General features: G+C 35.5%; 3 protein-coding genes across 6 annotated transcripts; 1 reads left to right on the top strand and 2 right to left on the bottom strand.

Moving 5' to 3' along the window:
• Positions 1-2,866: 2,866 nt before the first annotated feature.
• LOC147521280 (amino acid permease 6-like) lies at positions 2,867-7,723 on the bottom strand. The gene is made up of 7 exons (XM_086604282.1): positions 7,380-7,723; positions 7,036-7,269; positions 5,484-5,577; positions 5,179-5,393; positions 4,888-5,030; positions 3,755-3,982; positions 2,867-3,432 (listed from the first exon to the last, which is right to left on the bottom strand). The coding sequence occupies exons 1-7, from the start codon at positions 7,483-7,485 to the stop codon at positions 3,016-3,018; spliced, it is 1,437 nt and encodes a 478-aa protein (XP_086460408.1). The 5' UTR covers positions 7,486-7,723; the 3' UTR covers positions 2,867-3,015.
• A 699-nt stretch (positions 7,724-8,422) lies between these two features.
• Positions 8,423-18,238, top strand: ARC3 (GTP binding protein). 4 transcript variants are annotated; one of them, XM_086604090.1, is made up of 16 exons: positions 8,423-8,760; positions 8,840-8,898; positions 8,969-9,030; positions 9,786-9,920; positions 10,346-10,394; positions 10,854-10,969; positions 11,118-11,189; positions 11,461-11,571; positions 12,440-12,621; positions 12,983-13,267; positions 13,349-13,434; positions 14,188-14,585; positions 15,187-15,291; positions 15,379-15,516; positions 15,877-16,043; positions 17,613-18,238. In XM_086604090.1, exons 1-16 carry the CDS (start codon positions 8,459-8,461, stop codon positions 17,671-17,673), a joined length of 2,328 nt encoding a protein of 775 aa, XP_086460216.1. In that variant the 5' UTR covers positions 8,423-8,458; the 3' UTR covers positions 17,674-18,238. The 4 variants fall into 4 exon arrangements, with proteins under 4 accessions (XP_086460216.1, XP_086460265.1, XP_086460238.1 ...); XM_086604139.1 differs by having other exon boundaries at positions 12,983-13,243; XM_086604112.1 differs by having other exon boundaries at positions 10,857-10,969.
• Positions 18,239-19,415: 1,177 nt separating this feature from the next.
• CYP59 (cyclophilin 59) lies at positions 19,416-26,091 on the bottom strand. The gene is made up of 14 exons (XM_086604229.1): positions 25,809-26,091; positions 25,637-25,741; positions 25,444-25,561; positions 24,894-24,944; positions 24,706-24,797; positions 24,486-24,585; positions 23,823-23,945; positions 23,668-23,745; positions 23,365-23,411; positions 23,191-23,246; positions 22,558-22,598; positions 20,698-20,803; positions 20,152-20,287; positions 19,416-20,063 (listed from the first exon to the last, which is right to left on the bottom strand). Exons 1-14 carry the CDS (start codon positions 25,904-25,906, stop codon positions 19,580-19,582), a joined length of 1,635 nt encoding a protein of 544 aa, XP_086460355.1. The 5' UTR covers positions 25,907-26,091; the 3' UTR covers positions 19,416-19,579.
• Between the last annotated feature and the right edge of the window lie 232 nt (positions 26,092-26,323).

A 26,323-nucleotide genomic window follows, 5' to 3' on the forward strand; every position in this document is an offset into this window, starting at 1 on the left:
ATTCCTATTTCCTAAGAAGGGTACTATACTACTACTAAGACTAAATACAAATTCAATTGGTAGAAATGCTGAATTCTATGGTTGACATGGTGTTGAAAAACACTTCTCTTACCGTTGACTCTATTCATCAAACCTCCCACGTGCACCTTGTTCATTGTTTTCCCTTAAGCTTCCTGCGCAATGTGCACGATAGTTAAACTCATAACTTTTTTGGTTTTTAGCTTTTTGAAATGATGGATTGAAAGAGATATATAGATAGTATGAGTGCCTGGGGATCTAGAGTTTAGCAGAGGGAGCAGAAAAAAAGGCAAGAATCTAGTAATGTCGTTATAGTAATTATGGTCCAACCTGGGTGGCAGTTTTGTCGTTTTGGAATTATCGAGGATAAATCTAGTCTTTTACTGGAAAGCAGTTCAGCTTTTCATAACTTTCATCTTTTTCTTTCTTTCTTTCCCATAATCATTGCTGTATTGATGCCTAAGATGAAATTTTTCTCTAGTGTTGTACACAACATGCAATGATGAGAGAGATGAGAGGTGAAGGAAACTGGAAAAGGGTACACAAGTACTTGCACAAAAGAAAGCCTATTTTCATATGTGTACGTTGTGTGAAAGTGGTGGGAACCTATTCTATACATTCATGTAATACATGCATCCATCTGGCCCTACAGGTTTTTTGATCATTGATGTACTTGTACCTTGATGTGTTATCAGTTATCAGACTGCTCCTCACTTGCCTACATTTCACGTATATGTTCAAGTACTGTTTAGTACCAAATAATGGTGAGAGACAGGTTTGGCATTCACATGTGAATGAGTGAATCCTTCCTTTTTCTTTTCTTCGATTCTCTTTCATTTTCATGTAATAATCCTCTTGTTTCCCAAATTAGCGCAGCTATTAACACTTGGGTCACCTGTGCGGACTTTCTTATATCTAACATATTCTTGAGGTACGATCTACTATCAGTGTATATGCATTGATCATAACTTCATAAGGATCAGTTCGAGATCTGACAGCCACACTAGTGATCGGTTGCATATTACAACCAGCTAACTTATATAATCACCATTCTAAGTTCCAACGCTTTAATACATAAATTTGTACTCAGAAGGATATTGTCGCTAAAACTAGTATCTTGATGCATTGCTAGCTTGTTGCTAGACAATTTTGTGTTTTGAATAAGACACAGAAATTTTGTTAATCCGTCCTGCAATATACACAATTTTCGCGAGGGTACGTACTTTTCTTGTGAATAACTGCAATCATGTGCTTTAATAACTTAATTTGTCCTTGTCCAGTGTCCATCCATTAAAAACAAAACTTACGGTAATGTATGCCTCAACTGAAAGGAGTCATCGTACCTAAGTCACAAGAAAGTGCAAGTTCACATCATTCTAATTAATTTACTATACCTCACAATCTCAAACCAAACTCAGCTTTCTGAGCAACTTAACGATTTTGATCTTAACGTAGCTAATCAACATGAAAATGCGAATCATATCTACCAGCCTAACTCGACAATTATTTTCAAGTTACCGTAAGTTTTGAAATATGTTGAATTCTGGTGAAAATAAAAGGTTCAACTTGTTTATATTTCATCAATTCCGATATTTTTGTCTGGGGATCGGAGCACACAACCTAAGTTCAGGTTGAGCCTCAGTCAAGTTGTAACCCGGCAGCTAGTTTGCAGATTAAGAGGAAACAAAAAACAACATTATCTCAATCAAACTGAGAGAAGCCAAACAAACCAAAGTATATATGATGAGTTCTAATGTTACAATTATTTAACTAATTAAGAGGATTCTGATTATTAAACGGGAAGAAAATTCTTTACATTAGGTAGAACTGTTTAATTATGATATTCTTTGGATAATAATATAATAAGACGAAAAATTAGAAGAAGGCTAGCCAGAATCTCATAACCCTGAATGAAGACAACCATAACAAAATCTTCCATTCTAACTAAAATAGGCAGAAAACAGATTAAAATAGTGTTTAGTCATAAAGTGTTTGGGAAGCATAAAGAAATATAGAAATCAGTGTGTCATATTCTTTTGTTAAAACAAGTAAGCAACGGTACGCGTGAATTAATGTTGAATATTGATCAAAAGACAGGAAAAAGTATGTCTTTTGTATTGTTTCCATAGATTTTGGCTTATTTGCTGGAAGCATTCGTCAACTCTAACATCAACTTATAACTTCAAAATAGATTGTTTATTGGTAATAACACCTCTTTGATAAGGAGATAATTTGCAAGTTGCAAACTTGCCACAATGTCACACGAAATCTAATGGCATGTCAAATGGGCCATAGTCAGTGTTCATGATTTCGAATGGAATCTCGAAATTCTGTCAGATATTTCAAACGAAACTGAATTGAAATTTTAATATAAGATTGAAAATTACTAATTTCGAAATATGTTCGGAATGATTGGAATTCCGGATTTTCAATAATTCGAAATTTTTAGGATTTCAAAATCTCAAACTATGGTCCCATAGTACAGCATTTGGAGCCCACTTACCCAAAAATGTTTCGACCAACATTGGCAGACATGTACACCAGAAACCTGCAGTGTGATTGGTTAATTCTAGCCATTAATTCGTTAGGAGAATTTCAAATATATCCAAGCACATAGTGAGTAAAATTTAGATTCAAAATTGATCATTGCTGTGAGGCCTGATTTGTTGTATAAAGTTGATGAATACTTGAAAAGTTAGAAGAGCATCTGCAATTCTGCAGTCTGCACAACTCCAATGCGTATCATTTATCTGTCCAAGTTTAATTGAAAATTCTTACCTGAGTGAAAGATGCTCTTGGAGCAGTGGAAACTGTAAAATGTTAAAATTCAAATGTTTTGGCAGAGAAGTTAACATCGTAATTTGCGCATTAAAATTAATAATCTAAAATAAACAACGGCAATTTAATCTAAAATAATAGGAAATAATTTTTTGTTTTGAAAAACATCCCGTTGACTTGAAGTAACCATAATAACTAACCATGGTTTTGGCGTTGGAATTAGCTGAAGGCTTTAAATGTTCCGACATTTACAATTAGGCTTTGAATGGATCCAACAGCAGCTACGATTGATACAATACAACAGGCCCAACTCAATATTTTGAGCGATATCCGTTTTGCTGAAAATGTTCCCAACTTTGATTGAGCGAGGTACATTTCTACGGGGAAGTATACGGTTAAAGGCCAAAACGCTGCAGCACCAATTAATCCCAAGAAATCATTGAAGAACGGAAGAATCATGGCAACCACAGAAATTAATACCACGAACATGGTTCTCCACACTAATCTAAAGAAATTGACGTTGTAGACGCCAAGCAGTGGAATGTTGACACCTTTCTCCGATGTTATGAATCCATTGTTAGGCCAACGATTTTGGCACCATCCTTCGACAAAACTGAATATGGGCTGGGCGAATACCTGCATGTTACATAAGTCAAATTATTGAAATTTTAATCCAACACAAGGTACTTGGGATTTGGGCTTGAATGTTTAGAATCATTATAGTCGCTCAAAATAAAGTTTGATCCCTTCTGATCCAAATCTAGGGGCCCAGTCAACAGTTTTTGCGCAAGGTATGATGGGCCTTCAATTAACCAATGAACTAGAAATCTATAACAAAGTGAAAGTTACCTAGTAAATTGAGAATATTCTCGTAAATAGATTGTAATCTAGCGAAAACTAGGCCAAAATTAATGTTCTAACACCAATACAGATGATTCAAGGTTGTTGACATTTTTACCTGATAGGCCCCAATAAGATGAACAACGATGCAGGCATTACCCAAGTCGATGAGCCAGTAGGGTTCATAGACACCAAATCCAGTGAGAAAGTTCCCCGGTGCATCATTACCAAATGCTGCATACCCAACACAACCACATAGCATATAGAACACAGTTGTTATCGAGACTCCAATGGTAGCAGCCTTCTTCATAACTTTGTTCTCTGGTGGACCTGACTTCAGTGTATTCTGTGAACATATAGTTGTGTGAACTAATGAGATCTATGCTATCAATATCGGTTATATCAGCCTATTAATCCTATTAATCGTAGATTAATCGTGTATCCTTTGTAACCTGATTAGTTTTTACCAAATTTTAAAATTTTCTCACTAAACCGATTTAATTAGTCTATTTTGACCGATTTATGTTTAAATAATAAAAAAAATTTTATAAAATTGTTAGTTCCCCATCCAAAAATTTAAAATTAACAAATTGGATTTTAAACCTATTAATAATAATATAACCTAATATAACAAAACCTAAGAGTTTACTTATTTTCTTCTCTAATGTTAAATATACAAATTATTGTATCATCTCTCTAATATAATTATAGCTCTTTTCTAGGCCAAAATTATTTATTTAAAATATTAAACATAATTGTTGACATTTGGCATATATGTAGTATTCTAAAAATGATTGATTAGGCATGATTATGAAAATTTGATATTTTTGTTGGGTTCATAGACAATAAATATATATAAATATCTTATATGATTATATATTTTGAAAGTATCAAATATATACCTCCAATATAAAACACATTAAATCGAGACTGATTAACCGCCTTAATCATAACATTTGTTCTTCGGTGGACTTCGACTTCATTAGTTTTAAAAACCGATTTTAAAGGCTTAGAATGAGATGCAAACAACGTCCAATCAAACTTATTTTTCATGATCGATGGATGGGCTTTAATAAGTTATAATTAGATGCAAACAACGTACGGTTAAAACTTCTTTTCGTAAGGGGCTTTAAGTTGTGGCCCACTTTAGAAGCCCGTGTAGTCAAAATATTCATAAAAGCCCATTTTTTGAGTCATTTTTCACAGAAAAGTTTGGGAATGCAGGGAAATTCTATGGTGGAGTTCGCTTGCCTGTATCTCGATGAGGACAGTAGAGTAGAAGTAGGCAGAAGCAATGTTTCCCAAGGATTGAAAGACCCTGTAAACTTTCTTTGCCTGAGAAACATCAACCCCAATTGTCACACCAGTGAGTGTTGTTCTTGCATCGCTCCCTCCTGCTTAAATGAAAATGAAAAGGAGACCATGCCCTACTAACTAAGAAAGCTAATACAGTAATATGTTCTTCTAATTAATAAGGAATTTTTTTTAAGAAAAAAATAAATAAAGAAAGAAGAAAATATGTCTCTCTTTTGGTTAACTAACCTGCAAGTTTGGATGCTGCAAGACCTAAGCCTATGATGGCATAAGCAAAAGACATGATGGCTGCTACTATAGATAGCCATGAAAGCTTATGAAAATTGGGAATTTGGGAGAGAATTATTTGGATGATTGCAAATATGATCATGAATGGATAATTTGTTACATGGCAGTCGGCATCCTGGCCGTTCTTATGGAAACAGTTGGACCTGATGATAGCTCTGAAAGAAATATTCATGGATTAGAAAAATCTTGGCACTAAATTAATTAAGTTAGTGAACGTTAATTCAATTGTAGGCAGTGAATCTTACGCCAAACTGATGGAGGCAGTGATAGTGTATCCAATTGTAATTACCACAAGATTTGCGTACTGAGTGACCCCACAAAGTTTAAACTGGAAGCTTCCTGAGGAAACCAGAGGAGGAATATTCGACAAACATGCAATTAATAGAAAACGAACATAGGTCGTAGCCACACCAGATATAAAACTAGGCCCATAAAATAAAACTACATAGAAAGGGGTATAAACCAGTGTAGTCAAGGCGTTAAAGCACACCTAAGGCGCAACACCCTCTTGTGCCTTTGTGGCGCGCGCCTGATTAAAGTGAGGTGTGTAGTAATAAAATAAATATTAAATATGACATGAATTATCACTGGTTTGCTTAACCAAACTTTAAAATTAATTTTATGTGATTGTAAACATAAAACCATTGTAGTCATTTAAAAGAAAAATCTTAAACAATAAGTAAAAAGCAAAATAAAACTAGTATCTCTCAATACAATTTAGCTCAATTTCAATAAATTAAAATAATGAACCGATCGAATTGAGCCAAATGAGTTCTTCATAAAATAGAACACGTGATTCAAATTTTAGATTTCCGTAAAACTTCATTTAAAATTTAATTTATCTTTGTGTCTTCTCTCAATCCATACAACTTAACAAAAACTAGTCAAAATTAAATTCCACAATGAAACTTACTAAATTTGTACAATTTCTTATATGCACAACAATTGGATCGAGTGTAAATGTGTCACGTATAGCAAAAATTGTAAAAAAAACAAAAAATCTAAAAATTGATAAGGCATCGCCATTGTCTCTCATACCAACAAAATGCTAAAAAGGCACAAAAAACGCACGCCTTATGTTACCTCTCGCGCCTTGGTCAAAGCAAGGCACTAAAGTGCGTCTTGCGCCTTATGCGCGCGCTTATTTGCGCCTTTACTACACTACTATAAACAATACCACTCAATCCATTTTACCACTGACCATCGAGAAAAAAAAAAAAAAACTCATTTTGCCAAGAAAGACCAGTAGATATATATCAATATGTGTTACTAAGATCAACAGGGATTTGACAATTTGACCAAATCACAGTCTAAAATTAAATTACCAACAAAGTTTATATTGGATTCGTCATTCGAGCCTCTTATCGAATTTCACAATATTCTGCACAGGGCTGCAACCCACCCATTTTTTGCCGAAAAAAAAAATAGTTATAATTGTGTATAAGTCACCGCAAAAAAAAATATTTGTAGTGTATTTAGTAGTAGCAACCCCACTTGAATCACAATCCTAGATGTGCCCCTTCTACACAATGCATTTTCTCACTTACCCACTGTAAAAATGTTTGTCAATCTCTAATATGCGGTAAAGGGAACTAAGAGACTCAAATCTCTTAGGTTCTATCTCAATATGTGTATAGAATTTGAATAAATTTTAGTATGTAAAAAAGCGATTGAAGAAAATAACTTGCAGTGTTTTCAACACACATTTATATAAATGGATTGAAAAAAAATCTATTTTGTACAATTAAGTTATTGCCTTCAAAGGATTTATAAGATGACAAATCCCATTAGAATTACCTAAGTTAGCTCCCACAGCATCACTGTAGGTATAGTTTCTCTTCCCTGTAAGTGGATCAGGTGATCGGTAACAATCTGCCAGTAACATAGAAGTGAACAAAGTAATGAGTGCGAACGTCATGAGGGCTATTGGGCCAGCTATCCAACCCAACTGAGCTAAAGCCCATGCTAATGAGAGCACCCCAGAACCGATAACTGCAGTTATTATATGTGCGCTTGCAGTCAACAATGTCCCTTCACCAAAAACATGCAACCGCAGTCACCATAAGAAATCAAGATACAGGTAAAACAAAGAATGAAACAACTACTTTAAAAACATAATGAAAAATTAATTATAAAAATACCTGTTCGTTTAACTCGGCCATCATCATCGAAAATGTCACCATCTAAACCATGTTCTGTTATCTCGGGATTTTGATTGATGACTGAGGTTCTATTATGCATCTCCATAGCCACGCCTCACTCTCTCTTGATTTGTATGTCAGTGTGTAATTTATGATGAAGAAAGAATACCGCAGAAGACTGAATAAATAACTAACGGGCAAAGAAATACGTGGATGAAAAATAAATCGTGTTAGTCGATTAAAAAGATATGTGTTGCCTTTATAGAAAAATTTCTTTCACAGTATTGAAGCAAATTAAGGCATATTATCATGCTTTCCTTTTTGGGTTAATGTCTTAGGTGTCTATATTCAATGCCATATAACAGCTAACTTACCAACAATAATATGCGTTGTATCATGAAGAAAAAAGAACGTGTATCAGAAATTTAAGAATAAATCTATAAACAAGTCCAGATACAAATGAGTATAAATAGGGGTGAAATTTGGGTCGGGTTAGCCCAAGCCGATTAAAACCCGATTTTTGTTGGTCTTGGGATAACATGATCCGTGGTCCGGATTTGGTTTTATAAAATCAAAACCCAACTCAGTTTTGGGTTAGACTTGGTTTGCATATATGTACATATATATTTAATTCTTTCTATTTTTATTAAAAATAAGATTGAAAATTTCTATTTTAGATAAAATAATGTAATCAATAAAGTTAGTTTTCTTTTCAAACAATCAAACATGTTTTTATTTTATTATAAGATTTCAATTTCAGTGTTTTTTATCTTATAATTCCAAAAAAAAATTCGAATTTTTTTTACCAACCCAACATAACCCGATTCAACCCGAATTGGTCGGACTAGAATTTGGGCTGAAATTTTAAAGACCGACCCAACCCGCCCCATGAAATGTCGGATTGTATCATCAATTTGGGCAGAAACAACTGGGCTTAAGTTTTACGGAAGACAGCTGGACTTTATTTTGACCCGGTAACAACTGGGCTTAAGTTTTACCCACAGTCCACCGTCTATAAATACATCTATGAAAACTGAAAACGTGGCATTTGAAAATTTGAGACTTGATAATAATAATTCATGGAGCTCTGCCTTCACTCCACACTATCCTCTTTTCCCCCCAACTCAAATCAACTTTTCAATTTCTCTAAACGCAGAAAAAATTACAGAAACCCTAATCACGTCTCATTCCAACCACAAATTTCGTTAAAATCAGATCAAATTTCGAATGATTATTATTTATATCCACAATGTAAAGATGTTGAATGGAGAGAAGATAATAATTTCGTTCAAGTAATTGGAATTGGTAGTAGAAAAGATGCTATTCTTGATTTCTGTCTCGACTCTCCTTTTCAGTCCTCGTTTTCTTCTATCAGATTCTGGTAATACATTTTTTTTTTTTTTTTTTTTTTTTGAATTTTTTTGAAGTTGTTTCAAATTAGGGTTTCAATTTGAATGCAGGAATATAATCTCGAGTGATTCGTCACCGGTGAAATTACAACAGAGGACTATTGGAGAAGGTATTCTGTTTAGTTTGTTGTAATATAAACTTTTTATCTTAAATGGATTATTTATTGACTTGTTATCCAGATGCAATGATGAGTATGGAACTTCAAGAATTCCAATTGTCAGCTCCTCGGACCGTGATCCTTGTTTGTACATTCCTTCTCTTTTATTTCCCTGTTTTTTAGGATTAATCAATGCTTGTGTTTTTTGCTTTAAGTTTGGAAATCACATTGTTCTGTAGTCATCATCTATAAAAGTCGATGGAGAATTATATTATAAATGGGCCAATGTGAAAAATGCTTTCATGCAGCTCAAACCATAGTACAAAATATCAGGATATGGGTATTTATCGATATTCAATTTCTGGATATGTATCGTGGATATATTCCCTTCTTTGAGGATATTTGACATTGTTTCACATACAAATATTGTGGATATATCCAAAATATCGACAAATATTGTAGATATTGTGGATATTTATTGATATATCATGATACATTATTTATATTTATTTGAAATATAATGGTAAATATTAAATAAAATTGTTATATACACAAAATATTGCTAAATATCTCCAAATATCACAAATATCGTCGATATTTGCAGTCATATATATCTCTGAACATATCGTGATATTTATATATCTTTTTTTGAAATTTGGATAGATATCCCCAAATATCACGATATATCGGGATATTTTGTACTAGGGCTCAAACTAAGTACAAAGATATTTTATGTGCTTGTATTACACTTTCTCGCCTAACAGTGGGATGCAAAGATATGAAATTATGCTAAAGTACAAACTTTAAAGGATTTTGGTGAACAGATTTTTCTTTTTGGTGCTTGAGTCTCACACTTTCTAATTCCCATCGGCTACTGTCTGTGGTTCTTTTTTATATAGGTGGCAAGTGCAGGATATGGCTCAGATCACATTACAGCGATTGAGCTTCTCAAAGCTGTTAAATCAGCAGAAGGACTGGCTGTTGGTATTGTACTGAAACCTTTTAGCTTTGAGGGACGAAGACGTCAAGAGGAGGTATAATGCGCTTGCAAGCAAGGATTTTACTTTATCATGAATTTATATGTAGTGTCCAAGGTATGTGTGCCATAGGTCGTGACCTAAGCATGGGTGTGTTGGAGGCATGCCAACATGTACTAGAGCCACCCTTACATACGCCAAAGTTTGGTTGCGTAGATGAAACTGGTGGAGAGAGCCATAACTCGCAGCCCATATACCCGTAGACAATTGGGCACTACTTAGAGGGTTATGTCTTTGTAGGAACTCTTATTATGCGTGGGCAATTTAATTTGTGTGTGTGTATAAGGTAGGTAGGTAAGTACGTGCTTATGTATTATGCATGTATGTATGTATGTATCTTGACGGCATGGTTTGGAACTTTGGATCTTACATTTTAAACCAGACAAGTTCAATTTAAGCTTAATGATTGCGTGAAATTGCAGGTCACAGAGTTGGTAACTAAACTGCGGGAGCACACAAATTGTTGTATTGGTGAGATCTTCTTTTGATATCATATATTCATAAGTTTTAATTTATCTTCTAATTGCCATATTATGTAACAAAGACAAGAACACCCTGTTATGGGGTATACATACTAACTTCTCTAACGTCATTCAGAAATCATCTTATAGTCCATGTGGCCTTAGACCCACAGAGTGCAACATCATATCAGTCTAACAAGAATTCTTGGACACAGGGATCGCTTTGCATTATAACACATTAGGACTATGAACAGCTATATTTACTTGGGGATAGCTGTCATTTTTACGTAATAAAATATGGAACCCACCCATTTTTCCTTCTCTTTTTAATTCTATTTCTTTCTCTTTTTAATTCTATTCTACCTTTCAAAGGAACACTACCAGATGCTGTTTATTTTCTAAGATTTCCCCTCTCTACATTCTTGAATAGAAGAATCTTGTAATCATCTTCGTTTCATTTTTTTATTAGCAGTGGTGGACACTGATGTGTTGCTCAAAAAGGAAGTGGTAACTCTGGCAGAGGCTTTGAAGAGTGCAAATAATGTTGTTCTGTTGTCCATTAACTCCATCTTTGTTCTCATGTCTGTAAGTTCTTTGAATTCTCTGCAATCATCTGTGCAAGGATGAGACCAAAGCTTTATTCTTTCATCTATGCTGGACATTTGGTCAACAGAAAAGGTGCAACTCGTCAAAATGAATTCTGACAAAAGAACTGTAGTTGTGAATATTGCAGGCAAAGCAAAAGAAACTTTTTGAGTGTCCACAAAATATTAAGAAGGAATTCGGTGTCCCAGAGTTACTAACAGTAAGTTTATCTTTCTCTAACTTTACTTGTGTCATTCCCTAATTATATATCTGATGTGATACTCCAGACCTAACTAGGATAGTTCATAATCTTCATTACTGCATCAGAGCATATCTTAATCTTATGACCAATAAATATTATATCCTAATTGGATTTTCAATTTTTGTAAAACCTTTTTTCTACTTTCTCATTTGTTCCTTTTATTCTCTCATGTTTTGTCTGATCCTTTGATCAATTCTAAAACATTATGGAGATTTTATTTCTATAACAGCTGTTGGAAAGCTCTGAAGAAGCAAGAGTTGGATATGGAGCTGGTAACAACATGAAATCATCAATTGTACGGGCTGTCTTTGATTGTCCTTTTATTGCTGGTGGTTTAAAGGTACAATTCTTTTCGTGACATAGGGACACTGAGCGAGGGCGAAAAAGAAATAGTATAGCCAGTAGCTCTTGTTCTGAATGGTGCTCATTATCAATGGCTTTCTTTACTACTATCCAATGGCTTTTAAGTAGATATTAAACATTGCTCACCCACCAGGGGTCCTATCACCTTAAGGACTGTACTCAAATCACCATGGACCTTAGATATCTATTTCACACAGCTAATCCGCTTCAATGCCTTCACTATGGGTCATACACAATTTCAAGGCCTTTATAGATTTATATGCAGTTTACACACAACTCACCTGCATTAAACCCCACTCCAAAAGGTCCAGAAAACCTCTATCATTGGCTCTTTAATACATAGTTAATAGTGTGCATTAGTCTTATTCAATAACTGTCTGTAATAAGCTAACATGGACCTATCATGCTTCACCAATAGGGTATACAATTTATGAATCATCATGTGAAAAACGAATTAAAGCCTTTATCAAGTATCTTAGGTGATGCAACCCTTTGTTTCCCTTTGTAGCCCGAATGACTCAGGGTGTATTGGACTGTACAGGAAAATTTTGTGGATATATCCCACTTTTCAGTGAGGAATGTATATGAGATTGGAATTTCCTTTTGCACTTACTTCAACCTGTGTGAATTCTCCCATGAAATCTCACCCACAAATGTTCTTGAGGGTAGAAATATCTATTAGATGGGTCACCTATCTAGAGAAGCCATGATGGTTTCCTTCTGCAATCAGCGACCCTCGGTTTGTCTTTGTATTATCTCCATTTTTGTTGCCAAATACAACAGCACACTCAGAGTGCTCTGTCCGTCAAGCTAAACTCGTGTCGTAATATTTTGTGCTGTTACAGGAGCTGAATGGTGTAGTGTTCTGGACCCTTGCTTGTGCAGTTGTCATTGACAACAGTAATTTTCACACCTTCTTGCATACCTTCCGTCAGGCTACAGGATGGCAAAACGAACTTGTTCTTTCTATAGTTCATGAACCCAATCTGGAGCCTAACCTGTTTGTTTCAACAGTTATAGTTTGTGGGTAAGATGTCATTATCTTATGAGAATGTTGATTAATATGAATAGTGTAACTTTTGATTATGTTTTAGTAGAGATTCCAGGAAAGATACCTAGTATAAGTATATAACACATGCAACTGAATTAAGTAAATGCATGCGCCTGAACTTATATATACCCAAACAACTAAACTCTCAATTGTAGTATCGTATTTTCAAGTCAAATAAACCACAAAGTTGTTATTCAATAACATATGGTCTTTATAAAAGTCTGTTACGGTTTAAATATTTATAATCCAATAACTTGCAAGCCGAAGTCATTTCAACTGGTTCTTTCCATAGTTGTGAGTTACTTCTGTTCTGATGTTTCTTCCCTCTGATGGTTAGCGGTCTAAGAGAAAAGGTTTCGCAGACAAATGGGATTTTATCTGGTTTGGCCCAACGCTTTCCTTTTGTTCTCTCTCTTTTTGGGAGAGACCGTCCAGAATCTAAAGAACCTCTACCAGATCATTTAATTGAAAGCCCTCACGCTGTAGAGCACACAAGTTCAATGAGTACTGAAGCTATGGTGAATTTGAATTCTTTAGATGATAACAGCAGCAGTCCTAATAGATACTTGGATAAACTGCAGTCGCCATCAGGTCGCAAGTATGTTCAAAGTCCTGCTTTCAGGTTTTCTGTTTAATTCCTCCCCCCCTTTTTTTCAGATTACCTAATGTTTTGGTCACATTTGATACTATATTTTCATTGTAGGTATACTGAACACGAAAGAACCAAGGTTGAGATTTCAAGTGCTAGTGACAATTTACTTCCTGATGATTATAATCAAATTTCTCAAGGTATATACTATAAAATAGTCGATGATAGTTAATGTTGTATCTGTTTTATTAGGTTGTGTTTGTGGCACTACCATACTACTACATGATGGAAATGTATAGAGGATTTTTTCCAAAACAACAACAGCAACTACAAAGCCAGATTTCTGTGGCCCTTTAAGCAAATATTGTTACTCTATTATACCTTAAATATTTTATCCTGAGAGAATAGAGTCCGTTTGCCTGCAGTCTACCTCTTACTCTTAATTTCTTCGTTCGTCTGCACTCGTCCTCTTGCTCTTAATTTCTTTATTCTGTACTCTATATTACTATTTGTTTTTTCTATTTTTAAGTGAAATTTGGTTTTTTATTATTATTTAATAATAATAATAATTAGTATCTATAGAGTTCATTCTACTTCATAAAAGAACTATGTGTACACAGACACATTTGTAAAGGTCAAAGCACCAAGAAGCTACTTGACTCTCTCATGCTCCCAACCCCAAAAATCTCAACTTACGAGTGTATTCCAATTACATATTAGATCTTCAAAGTTCCCTGAAAGTAGTACAAACACTTTCCCAATTAAAAACTGTTCCCTTGACCTGCCCCACCAACTTGTGAAAGTCCTCTCTCGTTTCTCAAAGACCCCTACCTACTTGTGAATTTGTTAAATAAAGTCTGTATGACTGTATTGTAAGAACACAGTCTTCTTGTTGATGATCCACTTATATATACCACGAATTTAAAGAATCTTGGTTTTTATGCATTGTGCAGATGAGCCACCTTTTGATAGGGAGCCACTCATTTGGTGGAATGGGCCTAGTTTCGACGTTGCAGAAGAATGGGCCAAAGAGAGAGCAGCTATTTCTGGATCTAATACTGTTCTTGGCAATCAGTGTACCTACACTCTTCCAGTTGGTGTCAAACCCTCTGAACGGTCAATGGAGACTCCAGAATTTACAAACATGCAATCCTTGAAGTCGAGAATTTCAAATGATATGAATGGGAAGACACCAGGAAGTCCAAATGTGCCTTCCTGGGATGCATTAACTGATGCAGGTGTTGAAGCTGTAATGGACATATATAATGCGACATCGACAATTTTAAAAGGAAAAAACAGTTATACTTCTAAGAAGCCAGGATTGCTTTCAACGCGTGCGGCATCCATGCTGGTAAGGTTAAGTTTCATGAGATTATGCCTTGCTAACATATGTGTTTCCATGAGATATCCATTGTTAAGGGATTGCTTGAACTACTTATGGTTTCATTGCTTAGTGTAAGCTGGATTGTATATTAATTTTGCATCAGTAGATATTCTTGTCCTATCAGACTATGCTACTCATCTTTACCAGATTGGGGTCCAGTTGCAAGAGGGGGGCAGCCTAGTGGAATGTGGATGTCATTCCATGTGAAAGGCTGACATCCCAGGCAGCCTGGATGTGGATGTCTTTGTTCCATGTGGAAGGCAGGACAGCCCCTCAGTTATTACCATTGAGGATCATAGTAAAATTGCTAGTGTCAAATGTTCACTTATCAAGGAATTAGAAATGTGATTGTAGTTTGAGACTTTGAGTAGTACAAGTAGAAAACTTTTCAAAATCTTGTATAAGAAAAATATTTGTTCTCGACTCTTGAGTTCCTCGATTTCAGTAGCTATTACTTTGAAGCAGGTCTTTTTTATGCAGTAATACTCCCAAATTCTATAATACAGAGTTCGGTAAATAATAGTGATCACATAGGCTGAGTTTCACTTAATAAATGATTTCCATTCAGGAAAGTGAGCGTGATTCACAGAAAAAATGGGCTCCTATTATTCAGATGCAATATCGCGGAGGAAGTTACAGGGGGCGTTGCCAAGGAGGTCTACCTGAAGGAAAGGTATTCTTTTGCACAAGGGAGCATTTCAGTTGGTATATGCCATTACTTTGTTCATTTGCTGAATAACCTGATACTTTGGCCTCACAGGGACGTCTAACCCTTGTGGATGGAAGCATCTATGATGGCGTGTGGCGTTATGGTAAGAAATCAGGTGTGGGTACATTCTACTATAGTAATGGGGATGTCTTCCAAGGATCATGGAGAGATGACCTTATACATGGAAAGGTATGCTCATTTAACTTTACATGCCAACTTAAAAAATTAATTATCGTGATTACCTAAAAAAAAAATTAGTCAAACAATCATAATGGTCCTTTAATATTTTGATCATGAATATAGTGCTTCACTGTTTGGAGTTTTTTGTATTGATAAGAGATTTGACATCTTTTCTGCATATTCAAATATGTATGAATAGTGCTGTTGAATGTGTTTCTTTTGTGAACATGTTCCAAGTTCAAATGTGTTCCTCTCTGTTATGCTATATGTATAAATAAAAGTTTCAGTTCCATAGCAAAATACTTAGTCTGATGATCATCATCTGTAAAATGTAAATTGGAAAGCAAATAAATGTCGGTCTTCTTTCAGGGCTGGTTTTATTTTCGCTCCGGTGATCGATGGTTTGCAAATTTCTGGAAGGGAAAAGCAAATGGTGAAGGACGCTTCTATTCAAAAAATGGTGAGATCTTTTTTGGTCATTTCGAAGATGGCTGGCGGCATGGCCACAGCTTGTGTATCAGTGCTGATGGAGTAAGGTAAGATATATGGTTCACCCATCTTATGCAGTACAGTCGTGTCCATTTTCTATAGCATGCTAGAGTTGCAAGTTTACATTCATCGGGACTAAACTAATTTTGCTTCACATATGTAATTAATTTCTAAATATTTGTGAAATGTTTCCTTTCATCTTTAATACGTTCATGTTCATCTTAATGTTCTCTAGTTCTCGAGCATGAGATCCTTTTGACAAATAATCAGAATCACAATCCACGCTTTACTTGTCTTTGTATCCAACTGCATTGAGACTCATTTTTTGTTGCTGTACTCCCGATGGCTTTTGCCTTCATATATGGATTTCGCCAATGACCTTTATATATGATTGGAGAAAGAACGGCTGGTTATTTTAAGCCCTATTTACTGTAGCAAACTTATACTTTTCTTTAATCTAACTTCTTGCATAAACTTCTAGCCTCCAACACATGATTTTTTCAGAAGAACATTGTCTTGGACACTTCCGATATATTTAGCTTCTGGTTGAGGTTCTTTACCACTTTGTGTTTAATACTTTAGAAAGTATGTTGTACTACCAGCTGGTGTAGTTCTCAAATATCTTTAGCTTTCCAAAAAGTTTATGCTTCAAATTTTGGTAAATTTTGTAAATTTTCATTCCAGAATGCACTAGATTTGGGAGTTTTACTTCGAATTATTACTATTACTATTAGGCCACAACAGAGTGGTCTCTCTTTTCAAATTTAGTATAAATCCTCTGTTGCACGCGTACTTCATTTTTTGTGCTGTGTCCCGTGTCTGACATGCCCACGGAATACACGACTCAGATATGACACCGACACTTCTAGAGTTCTAGATGAAGAGGTGGATGATAATGTACCTGAAATAAGATAAAATATTAGAATATTACTTATATTTTCTATAACCTTCTTCTTCAATAGTTTCTTTAACAGAAATAAAAACAAAATGAAATTGAATATTAGACGTGTCCATAAATCTTTTTCTTAGACTATTCTGTGTCCGAATCTCCGTATCGGTGTCTGAATCAGGCACTCGTACCTGTACCAATGCTGCAACACAGATAAATCCTATAGACTAGTTGACCAATGGCCTTGCATGACCAGCATCTATGTTGATGCAGGTAAGTTGTAACACTAAATATCATCTCTTACTAGCTTTTAGAGGAATTCCTTTACCCACAATAAAGAGGATTATGTTTTTAATGTGTGACCTCACATAATAGAAACCTCAGATAATTGAGGTAGAATCGTTGTGTGCCATAAAGTAAACAATACAGTTGGGGATGTGGAAGGGTAGTAACTAACTAACTATGGAATTTTTGGAAAGTTGCCAAGTCAAGGTAAGCTTGACTAAAAGGATAATTGTGTTAATCTGTCATTTTTTGCGGGGCATCAGAATCGTTGCATTTGAACTTTACTGTGTTTGATAATTGACCTTGAGTTTAAATATATAAAACAAACTTATATTGTTACATAAAGTGGCTTGTTTACTCTACTTTTCTCAATTATATAGTACCTTCTTTTTAATCTTGTTATAGTACTTAGTGTGATTATTTATACGTATTAAATGTACAGGTGGACTGAGATTTGGGATGAAGGGGTACTTTTAGGCTGTGAACAGTTGGACTCTGATTAGGGTCTTTGAAACGACTGCTGGAGAACATGTACAGACAAGTCACCAGAGGTGTGGCAGTGACTGTATATATCCCATCTACAGAGCCAAATTGAATCAGTTCGGAACTCTGCAAAATTGTTATAGTCCCTCTTTTAGACCTAAATCACTTTCTCCTCCCCAATGCCTTATGAGCTTAGAAACTTTTCGTCTTCACTCATTGGCATTTCCAACATTTAAGCAATTCAGTTCCTTCTCCAAAGCCCAGCTTCTTCTCATTTTCCTTTTCTTGCATTTATCACTTGTTCAGAAACTTAACCATCGTTGTACTATTGAAGAAATCATGCAAGAGGACCTGATGAAGAAATGTGGTTTACTGCCAAAAGAACAGATAAATAGATACGCGAGTAGAGTCAAGTTTTGTATGATGTAGATGTAGTATTTGGGTTTAGTTGGTTTATTGAACTCAAACAACTAGATGGTATTCAGGCGAATGTATGAACTTATTAACTTTCAGGCGAATGTATGAACTTATTAACTTTAATTGATCAAGGATGTTGGTAATGACACTAGGTACAACTTGATCTTACCGAAGTCTAGAGAGGTAGAGAGGCAGGACATGTTTTTTTTTTTCTAATTGGCAAGCCTGTTTTAAATGAGATCAGTAATTCTTTGATACTGGCGGGGTTCGAGCCCCAAATTTCTGGTATTATCACCCAAAGGTTTTACTGACTTTCAATTTAGATTCGAAACCTATGAAATTACGAATAGGAGCTCAAAGGAGTCTACTATTTTATGTCAGACTGTCAGAGATGTAAAGTCTCAGACGTTCACACATGCTTCGAAGGTTGGGGGTGTGATTTGATCACGAGATAGCTGTACATACTCATAAAGGATGTATAAAGATGAGGTGAAATAATTTTCCAAGGTCATTCATACCGACGGCTTGAATTTAGATTGTGATTTTTCAGAGAAACCAAGAAATAAAGATGGAGGATTTATGCTAAAACTTCTAGCTGAGTTTTAAAGTGCACCATAGTTTCAGGTCGAAGCCTTGGGTTCCCACTCTCCACAGAGTGACGGAGGATCCAGGTTATCAGTGGAAGTGTGGAGCGGGTGGCTGGGTGCTGTCCTAACTATGGGCTAGTTCAAGACGCAGGTTCTGTTTGCAACCGCTTATGGGCTAAAATCTCTAAATTCTTGATAGGGCCCAAATCTCTTAACTATGGATCTGGCCTATGCTGATTTTCACATTGCAGTTGATAAAACAAATCAAGCTCCATTCCAGAATGACCACTCTTGAGTCTTGACCAGAAAGCATAGTATTCCACGTAACAATATCTTTGCAGGACATTGATTGAAAAAGTAATTGTGAACTTTTCATGCACCCATATCTTATATCCGTCGTGGCACTGCCAACGGTAAGATTAAGATGTGAACAAAACCCTTGTGAGAGCAATAACCATTAATAATAGTCCCTTGTTTCACGATCCTCGTAATGAATAATGTAACAATTAACCACGAATTCTTCTGGTATCAAATACAGGCAAGTCACAACGGATTTAAATACTTTTTCCATTATCATGCCCTACAAATCTCTCAACTGATTAATTAGTTTTAAATTATCCTCTACCAATTCATTGCATATTTCCGATTTCAATTGCATTTTCAAGTGAGAAACGTGAAATATCTCCAACAAGATTACTAGAGAAGGCCAAGACAACAACAAATGCAGAAGTTAGCTTTGTGTTTGCAAAACTGTGGAGTGCCGATGAAATACCAGTGTTCCGGATATATTCCAACAAGTAGGATCATGAGTTCATTACTTACTGGATCTGTAATCACACTAACCTGGATACAAAGATAGAGAAGAGCAGCAATTATATGAAACTGTAAATTGCCAAATGATCAACACAAACATTTCCCATTTTCATCTCCGCTTCTCCTCTCTGTAGCTTCTTTCAGAGTGATCGTGTTCGCTGTGTCTGCTTCTTTTTCTGGAGCCATGCTCGTGCCTTTGGTCTCTATCATCCCTCCTGTCTCCACGTTCAACCTTACGATAATCTAATACATCCCTCCTGTCTCTTTGGGTATCACTCTTTTCATAACTTGGCTTGTCTCTTCTGTCCCCATGGGCATGGTGCTTATTGTGACTCTCTTTATCTTTGACTGCTCGATCACCATGATACTCCTCATCTTTTCTGCCTCCACTACTACGTCTGCTTTCGTGGTTCCTCACATCGTCCCTATAGCCTCTTCTTTTTTCACCATCTCTATACTTATCACCTATATTGTCTCTCTTCTCACGATCTCTCTGTTTCAAGCCCTCAGTGCTTTGTCTGTTCATCTTCCGATCAGATTCATGGTGACTCTTTCCTTCTGCTGAACTCAATGGATCAAACACCATATCATACCTAAACAGATGGTTACATTATGTTAGAAAACAGTGATAATAAATCCTGGAACCGCCAACTAGAGCTGTGTAAAGTATTAGATTTTCACCTTGAGTTTCCATCTCCACCCATCTGGGTATTCTCATCTTTTAATACGTACTTTGGTTGTTGCTTTGTGGTACTCGGACCTCCAGAGCACTCCTTAGCAATGTGATCAAGAGCGCCACATTTGAAGCATCCTCTCCCTAGTCACATTTCAGTTAAATATTAACGGTCACAGAAAGGAACTTCAATTTTAACCACCAAAAAAAAAAAAAAAAGTTCACCAATATATTTTAGCAAATACAGAGACTAGTCTCTCTCTATTCATAGTTTTTTTTCAATTTTTTCCTACAAATGTCATAAGGACGCTAACCTTTTCTTGTTTATATAAACTATTTCAGATGTGCTTAAAAAACTAAAAACAGCTACAGAAGTAAAGAGTTGCCTAGAGACCGCATAAAGAAACTATAATCAGAATAGAAGTTGCATTGTATCGTCTCCTTTTGCAATTGTGATAGGTTAAAAAACAATTGGTGCATTACAAAAAGATTGAACAATTACCAGACATTGTGAAGGTTCTCATTTAGTAGCCCTAAGAGAATATATGGTTTACCTTTGCCCATTTGATTTTCCTTTCGCCTGAACTGCGACCATAACTTAGAAACACTCTGACTGAAGTCCACATGTATCCTTCGATCATCAATTAAAGCATTATCCATCTGCCAAAATTTAGTTGGTCATCCAAAGTAAATGAAAAATGACTGAGTACTTGTACTGTTAAGGGGAAAATAACTGTAGAACTGTAAGCAAAAAATTGAACTCCATCAGACGCATACTGCACATAAGACTTCATAGCAACTGATTGAAACTTAAAAGTCCTACCACTAAAAATAACATTTTGAGATTGCACTTATGAAAGATTGTCGGTTACTTGAATTTTAACATTTTGAGAATACACTTTGCATTGGCGAATATAATCATTGTAAGACCCCAAATGAAGGAGAGGCACAGCAATATATAAGAAAGCTTGTGGGTTCATAAAGCTGCAAAAACACATACTACCAGAGTACAAAATATCGTGACATCTATCGTATTCTTAGTAAAAGATATGATGATGCTGACCAGGGGTGGATCTATGAGTTGGCTGTCCGGGGCTTTAGCGCCCCCTAACTTTGCCCCAAAAAAATAATATATAGTGGTCACTATTCATGAATTATACCCCCAAAAAAATCAAAAACCAAATAATAGTGGCAATTAACGCTAGTTCCCCCCTTTGTGGAGAATCCTGCATCCGCCCCTGGTGCTGACAATATGGTATGGATACTAGTACTAGTATTACTATCTAATGCAATTATCGTCAATATCTCACAAAACTTGATAATTTACGATATATCTGCTACTTTTTTACAGCCACCTCAACTTCACAACTTCCTCTGCTTCAAACCTTCTTCACTCACCACAAAAGGAAAACTAGCAAGGTCACTTTGTGAAGAATCTGATTAGGGAAGTAGCGGGATTTGCACCACATGAAAAGAGAATTAATGAGCTTTGAAAGTTGGGAAGGATAAGTGTGCTTTGAAAGTTGCTAAGAGAAAGTTGGGTACTCACAAGAGAGATGTTTAATGTTATTCGCAAGATGAGCTCTCTTGGTGTTGTTGAGAAGAAGAAATAGGCGAAGATTCTGAGTTTTGTTCAATTTCCAGCAGATTATTTAGGGGAGTATTTATGGGATTATTTCAACAATTTTCAGCAGATTATTTATGGGAGATGTGTTTGATTAAGAAATTAGAAAGACTTTGTATCGATGGGTTGATGATAAAGGGGAGATTCTGATTCGACCCTCTTAGATTTTTCTCTTTGATTTTCTTCTCTAGATCATAGATCTGGATTAAAATACTAGATGCTTTTGCTGATAGCCTTAATATCTTCTAAGAATATCTCAAAAAATTGCCAAACTATCAAAAATATCGACGGTTTAGCAATATTTAGCGATATGTCGACGTTATCTGCATCTCTTTATAAAATATCCCCATAGAAGGGGATATATCAATGAAATATATTGAGATTTCAGAGATCGATATATCCCCTTATCCTGATATTTTGTACTATGCATACTACAGCACCCTGAGGGATAGTCCTGAACTAAACCTGATACCTCTCTAAAACCAAGTTGAAACCATTTCACTGCAAAAGTGACCACGGGTTAACATGGGATACCACAACAGCCAAACAGCAAAGACATGCACCAGAAAACTAATCAATAACAATAACAGCCAGTCAAACTTCATGTCACTTCTATGTTGCCTATTCTAGTGATACTAATTTAAGAACACCATAATGCAATATGTGGATCCAAGCTGAACAAACACCCATTCACATAACTGCACCCTCACCTGCCCTCAGACGTGCAAACACTTATTTGCAGGGGATTATACTATATATACATACAAAAAATTCTGCCAATGTGACATACCTTAAAGTACGCTTGTTCACATGCCTCGACCGTCTCAAACTCTGGGATAACAAAAAAAATGATTTCGTTATATGCAAAAGATGAGAGTTTCATGCTACATCATAAATTAGGCTAAAGGATTCAATCATATGATATAAACTAGCCTTAACAAGCACCAAAAAGTTATGCTGAGTTATAAATATGGCAAAATACATAACAACGTCGTATAGACACACATAATCAATCTAAGCCTTGGCATACTGTGTATTAGTCTAGGCAGTAGGTACAGATGAAAAGTATAGATATAGGCTTCTCTGACTGTTCAGAAGATTAGTCAGGCCAAGACCTTAATAAACGAGCATTGTCTTAACTGCTCACTTCATCAATCTTTAAAATGCATCGGACTTGTCAAGGAATATAATAAATGTGCTTCATATAAATATAAGTAGCGAGCTACGGATGCTGACTACACTACATGAAGAAGAACAGAAAGCTTAGACACAAAGTAATTGGATCCTTTTCCTCGTGTGAACGGTCGGGAAGCTTGTATTCTATACGAAAGATGAATTCAAAGGAGCAGCCTATATATAAACAAAAAGAAGCACACCAACACCGAACGCATTCACACACAGAGGGAGAGAGAGAGTTACTCACCAACGAAAGCATAACACAAACTATCTCCAGTCTTAAAATCGCGAATTATATCGGCCCTGGAATGAAAGATACACAATATAATATAATTGAGTAACAAAAGTAAAGTACGCAAAATGCTTGAAATGATTTCGACCAAAAAAATAAGGAAAAAAGGTAGTCTTGCTAAGCACTCACGATACAACACTTCCAAAGCGCGAAAAGATTGTATTGAGGTCTTCATCCTGCATTTAAACATATACACTCTAAGCTATTTGCCAAGCCCAATGCACTCCAATAAGAATAATAATAAACAAATGAATAATCAAATAAACAGTGTGTTTTTTTTTATTTCATAATTAATGAAGAAGGTAGGACATAACTTGAACAAATTGACATAGTAGGACATTCACTTCAGATAACTAGGTCTTTTCATTAGGAAGTAAGCTAAGCCTTTACATCAGAAAATACTTTTTTACTGTTATGGAAGAACACACTCACCTCAGTCACTGGGTTAAGCTTACAAACAAACAATACATTTTCTGGAGGTTTGACCTCAGCTTCAGGAATGTCTCCAATCTGTGATGCATAAAAAATAAGATAATTAAGTTACTCTAAATATTATCATATACCAACTAGACATGAGAAATACATACACTCTCGAGCACAACTGCGCTGGAATGCGCTTCCTTCTCACGCATAACCTCCTCAAGCTCTGCTGGGCCCATTTGCTCATCCATAGGTACCCAATCATCTTCAAGCCGTACATCATCATCAATCTGAGTAGAGCAGTGATGAAAAACGATGAATACTAGATAGATGAACAAAACATTAAAAACGTCATTGAACCCTGAAAATGTTGCTCAGAATATAACTCTTAGCTACCAAACCACTCGTCAAAAACGTTCAAGAGACTATCCGAGTTAACTTTATCAAAAATCAATATATATAGTTCAACAAAATTGAGCTTGGACGAACGTTGAATCAAATCACAAAATTGTCCTTTTTCCAGTTGACCATCATGTCCTAGATTCACATTCTCCGCAAATGCATTTCTATCCAACATCGCCTCATCCATAATGTTTAGGGATGCCCTATCCAAAGTCTTTCATTTTATGCGTTCTCTTACACTCCATTTTAATCATAACAATCATCCTATGGACATAACTAAAAATGATAGACTTGCATTTAATGTTCCGGCTACATTATTGGATCACTTTAATTTAATGAACCTTCCATATGAAGCGCCAATGTCTCTTTCCAGGCAGATAATAGTATACTTTCTATCAGATGAAATATAACAGCCAATTGAAGACTACCTCATCACGTGGTCTCCCCTCTGGTGAAGCGTCAGGAATCAACTCTGCTAACTGAGGAGGATCATCAAAAGGATCTTCCAGTATATGAATATGTTTAATTCTGTTACATTATGACAAAGAGAAAGCTTAAGTTATAAATCCAACGAAGAACATACAATGGAAAACTATAAATTGTTCATAAGGCAGACCATCGAAATGGACAGAGGAAAATGAGAATGACCTGATATTTTTATATGGTCGTTCCTTCTCATCCACATATGCTTCATTTATCCTTTCCAAAGTATCAAACCCTTCTTCAACTTTGCCAAAAACCTGAATGAAGGGACGTCAAGAAGTCAGTAAAATCTGGGGAAAAAAAAGAGAGAGATGCAAACCTCAAAGCATTGAAATGCAGTTTAGAAGACTTACAGTGTGTTTCTCATCAAGATAGTCAAGATCATCACGTAATGTGAAATAGAACTGAATCAGAAAAGGGAAAGCAGTGAGTATATCAGTAGTTATTTGACCCAAAACGTTATAATGAGGCCACAAAATATTATCATGAATGACTATTTCTGAGAATATCCAACCACAATGATGAACAAAAGGAACACTGGTCAACATTTTATGACTGTTAAATGACAGACCAACTATTGGATAACTTATGAAGCCACAAGTTACACAAGTAAGAGACTTCGAACTTACTAAGATAAAAGTAACTATAAAATAAAACAGTGGGGGATTATATATAACGGGATATAACAAATAATTTGCGGCCACCAAAAATGTACAAAAGAAGTAATGGTTTTTGGAGTATGATGTGAGTCCTGCATTACAAACTATACAAATAGCATTTATGGTAGTAGTAAAACAATAAGTCTCCATCTTCATAACAATATGTATTAAACTTAAAATTGCAATATAAAATTGCGACATGAACATATCTAGTTAAAAGTGGCATGTCATATAGAGACCATACCTGAGAAGCATTAAGATTCTCACCAGCACTAGCCATAGCAACTGTGCCTTTCTTTGAATGCTTTAACTCGGGACGAATCTCATCGCCGAAAAACCGAGCTTGGTCCCCATACAGAAATCTGAAAAAGAGTGTCATCACAATATAAAAACAAGTAGTTGTAGCTATAACAGTAAAGAATGAAGATTGTTCTTACTTGTAGATGGAATCACCGCCTTTACCGGTTCCAGTTGGATCACCAGTTTGTGCAATGAAATTATTTTGAACAGTGTGAAATAAACAGCCATTGTAATACTTTATCCTGCATTCCAACAAACATAATAAATAAATTTACAAAAAAAAAGGTTATGAAAGTTTAGAATTATTACTTGCAAAGCTTCAAGAAGTTTTTAGTGGTTATGGGACAGAGTTTTGGTTCCAAATCAATTACGATACTACCCAAACTCGTTTCTATCATTACTGACATTGTTGCTGTTGTTCACTAGGAGATAATAGGAAATTTGTTAGGGTTTTCTTTTTTTGTTAATGAGGTTTCGACTTTCGACTGTGGATGTTTGTGATTCGAGTCGAACGGTCGAAGTGGCAATGTTTTCGATCTCATCGGAATTCGGGCTTCTGAGTAAGCCCATTTCCCAAGCCCCAAGATATAGTAGGGTTACAACGGATTTCTGATTTTCCATTAATTATTCTTTGAGGTTAGTTTAATGTAGTTGCATTTGAGATTCGATTTTCCGTTAATTATTATTTGAGTTTAGTTCAGTACAATTGCATTAACTTTATGATTTCTCGTTAGTTATTCATTAAGGTTAATTTAGTATAGTAACATCTAGTTTTGATGTTTCGTTAATTAGTTTTTGAAATTAGTTTATTGCATTTGCATACA

Source organism: Coptis chinensis, chromosome 1 (genome assembly GCF_015680905.1).
Source record: "Coptis chinensis isolate HL-2020 chromosome 1, ASM1568090v1, whole genome shotgun sequence".
Lineage (NCBI taxonomy): Eukaryota > Viridiplantae > Streptophyta > Magnoliopsida > Ranunculales > Ranunculaceae > Coptis > Coptis chinensis.